Genomic DNA, 3,863 nt, shown 5'->3' with positions numbered 1-3,863 from the left:
TGATGGCTGTAATCTTGCCCAGGTCGGGATGGATCATAAATCACTTCTCCTTGCTGGCAATTTACAGGGAAAGAACCAAAGCGGTTCTTGCACTCCTTCCTCCTCCTCAGTTAAAATAAAAATAAAGACTTTTCTGGAGTGGGTTAAGCCAGCAGAAAGACAGGAGCTGAATAAGCTTGGGGGGGAATCCTTTGCCTGAGGAGGAAGGGGTGGAAGCTCCTGTGGTTACAGATGTGGAGATGCTTTCCTGGCTCTCCCCCCCATGAGGGTTCCCCATGGGAGGAGGAACACCTGGAGAGGCAGGTGCTGGGGGGGTGATTGCCACCCACTAACGTGGGGCTGTCGCTGGTTGGTCTCTTGCAGGTTCACTGGGATGAATTTACCTGCCCCTGTGATCAGCAGCAAGAACTGGCTGAGGCTCCACTTCACCTCCGATGGCAACCACAGGCAGAAGGGCTTCAGTGCCCAGTACCAAGGTAAAGGCTCCTGCTGCTCCCTCTCAGCCCACCTGCTATCCCAGGGTGCTCCAACCTGGCCTTGGACACTCCCAGGGATGGGGCAGCCACAGCTTCTCTGGGCAAACCTGTGCCAGGGCCTGCCCACCCTCCCAGGACGGGATAAAAAAGATTCCAGGACTGGGGTAAAAAGGTTTCTGGATTGGGATCTTCAGGTGCTGGTGAGGGAGGGGAGATGTTCTGGCAGGTGGCTCAAGCAGAGGGAAGATGCTGCCCTGGGGTTGGGGGCAGCCCTGGCCCGGTGCATCTCCTGGGTAGGACCAGGGGGGGTCTCCAAAATTGGGGAAGGTTTGGAGGGAATTCCTTGGAGGTGTTTGCAGCATTCCCTGGGATGTTTCTGGAGGATGTTGTGGGTGCAGCTGGTGCTGGGGGCAGGATGAAGGAGAGGGCAAATGAAGCAGGGAGGGAGCAGGAATGACATCCAGCTGCTCGTGCACCCTCCAAAGGGGGGTCAGGGCAGCTCAGCTCCTTTTTTCCCAGGGAATTGAGGAATTTGAGGGGAAGTGCCATAGCTCTGGAACAGGAGCAGAGTGAAAGGGAGAGGATTTTCCTTGGATAAACCTGCCCTGTTTGGATGTTCCCTCACTGTTCAGCCTTAGCAGCGTTGTTTAGCCTTGCTTTCTGAACCACCCTTGTTATTTAACTCTCTTGGCCTTCCTTGAACATATAAATTACTTCACATCATAAGGAAAAAAAAAAAAAAACAAACCTTTTTGTTTTTCCTGTGCAGCTTTTGATGCCTTTTGATAGGACATTTTCCCTCGCTGTCAGCAGCGCTGCTTTCTATTAAAACACCTGCCTGAGTCATCCTTTCTTCTTAAATAGAAAAGTAAAGATTAACGTTATAATTTTCCCTGATTAGATAAATGTCAGGGGGGGTTCTAATCTCACACCCTCATTGGAAACTGGGTTGTCAGACAGGGTGAACTGTGCTCTTGTGTACTGAGTGTTTAAGGGATGAACTGAGCGAGTGCTCTGGAGGTGGCGTTGAAGGAGGGCCTGGCTCTGGCTGCCAGGGAGGGACCTGCCACTCGTTCCCCTCCCCTTGCTGGTTTTTGTGGGGTTTGTCAGGTTCTTTCTGCCTGGCAGGGAAGATTTCAAATGCTTGGCTTGTTGTTTCGTACTGAAAATACTGAAAATAAAGTGACGACGCCCCCCAGGTCTGAGGGCAGGACGTTTGCAGCCGGTGGGACGTGGGGCTGGAGGAACACGAGGCGCCAGCACAACTTCCACCAAAACCCAGTGTAACCCTTTCCTTGGGAGCATCACCTTGTCTGGACCTAAATATCACCATGGAGAGAAAACCACATACAGAACAGGCCCTGTCGTGCCATACAAAGCAGAGCAGCTCCAATGCATTTTTCATCAGGAGAGAATGAATCAGAGCCCAGGCTTGTCCAGGAGAAGGGAGGAAGGGTGAGGGGGAATCTCATTTGTTGCCTGTTTTCCAAAGACGTGTGAATACATCATTTATTAACACCCTGTGTCCTCTGAGACGGGATCTGGCTTTGCTGATAATCTATAAGAAAACAATTTCCCTTCCAGCTTGTTTAAATTGATCCTCAGTTTTGCAGAACACCTTCGTTGCCTGTTCCCTCTCAGCTCCTTCTAATCCGTGGCCTCATTTGGAAATCACTGAGTGAATGTAAAAGCAAGGTTAGATATAATCAGCTTGTGGAGAGAGGTGGTTTTTTTAGGTTTGTTTAATACAGCAAAATTGTTCCCTTCCTGGCAGAGTTAACTATTTTCTCCTTTTCCCTTTTGTTGAGGTGAATCTTGTGTTCTTGCAAACACTTTTTCCCCCCAACGTCCCGTGAGAGCAAATCAAAGGGACAGGAGAGAAATCCATGCACGGGGTTTTTTTCCTTCCTCCCCCTCCTCCTGCCGTCTCCCAGAGGTGCCCTGCACCTGCAGGTGTCAGGAAATGATCTGGACGTGCCTCAGTCAGGTGAGGTGGCAGCACAGCCAGGTGTCCCCTGTCCCCCCCCGGCAGCTGGGAATGCAGGGATGGAGAAGCTGCTGAACTGGAAGCGGAGCTGGGGAGATGTGAGCGATGCTCTGGCTGCTGCTCCCCCTCCCTGCACGTATTTTGTGGCAGGAGCTGAACCCCAGATTGCTTTTTTAGCTGATTGTTACCGACACATCCTTGCAGCTTTCCTCGATCCCCCCGCCCCTGGAGATGAACGGGGTGAACTCCAGCCCGTGGCAGGAGCAGATCCCAGCAGAGCTGCCACCTTCCCAGGGGGCTGAGGGACAATCTGTGCCCCACAGAAAGGGCTTGTTAAGGCTATCACAGAGCCATGGAATGGTTCAGGTTGGAAGGGACCACAAAGCTCGTCCCATCCCATGGGCAGGGACACCTTCCCACCTCCCCCAGGTTGGTCCCAGCCCCGCCCAGCTGGGCATGGAGATAGCTGGGAATTTTGGGGCTTCATTCCTGGCACATCTTCCTTCACCTTGGCTCGCCCCTCTGGGGGCTGCAGAGGGCTCGTGGCTCACGTTGTACAACCTGTCGAGTCTCCTGTGGCAGGGACAGGAAAACCCTGGTGCTTGTGCAGGTTCTGATTCCTGGAGAGCCCCTCCATAGGCTGGCTGAAAGAAGGGTTTCCAAACAGCTGATTTGAGGGGGATTTTCTTCACCTCCAATATAAGAACTCCCATGAACAACCTGCTGTAGTATCTCAGCTGATGGTAGAACATCCCAGCAGGAGGAGGAGGAGGAGGAGGGACTCAGGCAGGCCTGTATTTAACAGCAGTCCCCCAGCAAGGAGAACAGAGATTAGTGGAATAGATTTTATTTATTTTATTTTATTTTTGTTTTTTGTTCTGAAATGCTCTTTTCCAAATTAAAAATAAATAGATGTGTTCTTAAATTCTCATTTAGAGCAACATGAAAATGGTTTAAAAGAAACACCCCTGACTGCCTGCTCGCTGGAAAAGCTTTGTAATGTCATCTCTCAAATTTGACAGGATGCTGAGTATTCCATTAGATCTACTGGATACGTGTGAGCAGCAAAACCCTGCAGAAAACAGGAGTTTCTGTTCATCCAATTATCCTGACACAGCCCTTTGTAGTACTGCTCCACATTCTGACTTATAAACAAAACAGGTTTTCAGATACCAGATTTTTGAGTGCAGAGAGTAGGAGAATCTTCTTTCTTTATTTATTTATTTATTATGAAGCAAGTGCTGCTGGATCGTGCCTCGTTTAATCTAAATTGAGCCATTTGTAAAGCTCTGCTTTCATCGTTGTCTCCTTGCTGCAAACAAAAGGGAGGATTAAGAGGAGAGGGGGCAGAGATCCCTCTTTTATCAGCTGCTGCTGGAAGGGACACGGTGCAATTAGGG

General features: G+C 50.4%; 1 protein-coding gene across 3 annotated transcripts in view; it reads left to right on the top strand.

Annotated features, from left to right (window-relative positions):
• The first annotated feature begins 369 nt into the window (after window positions 1-369).
• Window positions 370-3,863, top strand: part of CSMD2 (CUB and Sushi multiple domains 2) — a 123,663-nt gene continuing 120,169 nt past the window's right edge. For all 3 annotated transcript variants that reach the window (XM_027905951.1, XM_027905949.1, XM_027905948.1), the window contains exon 1: window positions 370-476. In XM_027905951.1, the coding sequence (XP_027761752.1) occupies window positions 374-476 (103 nt within the window). In that variant the 5' untranslated portion in view covers window positions 370-373. The remainder of the gene's footprint in view (window positions 477-3,863) is intronic.

The sequence above is a fragment of the Empidonax traillii genome, unplaced genomic scaffold (genome assembly GCF_003031625.1).
Source record: "Empidonax traillii isolate 1590-97213 ecotype Southwest subspecies unplaced genomic scaffold, ASM303162v1 scaffold1223:size154416, whole genome shotgun sequence".
In the NCBI taxonomy this organism is placed as follows: Eukaryota; Metazoa; Chordata; class Aves; order Passeriformes; family Tyrannidae; genus Empidonax; species Empidonax traillii.
The sequence above is the reverse complement of the archived record's forward strand: the minus strand, read 5'-3'. Positions and strand labels throughout refer to the sequence as shown.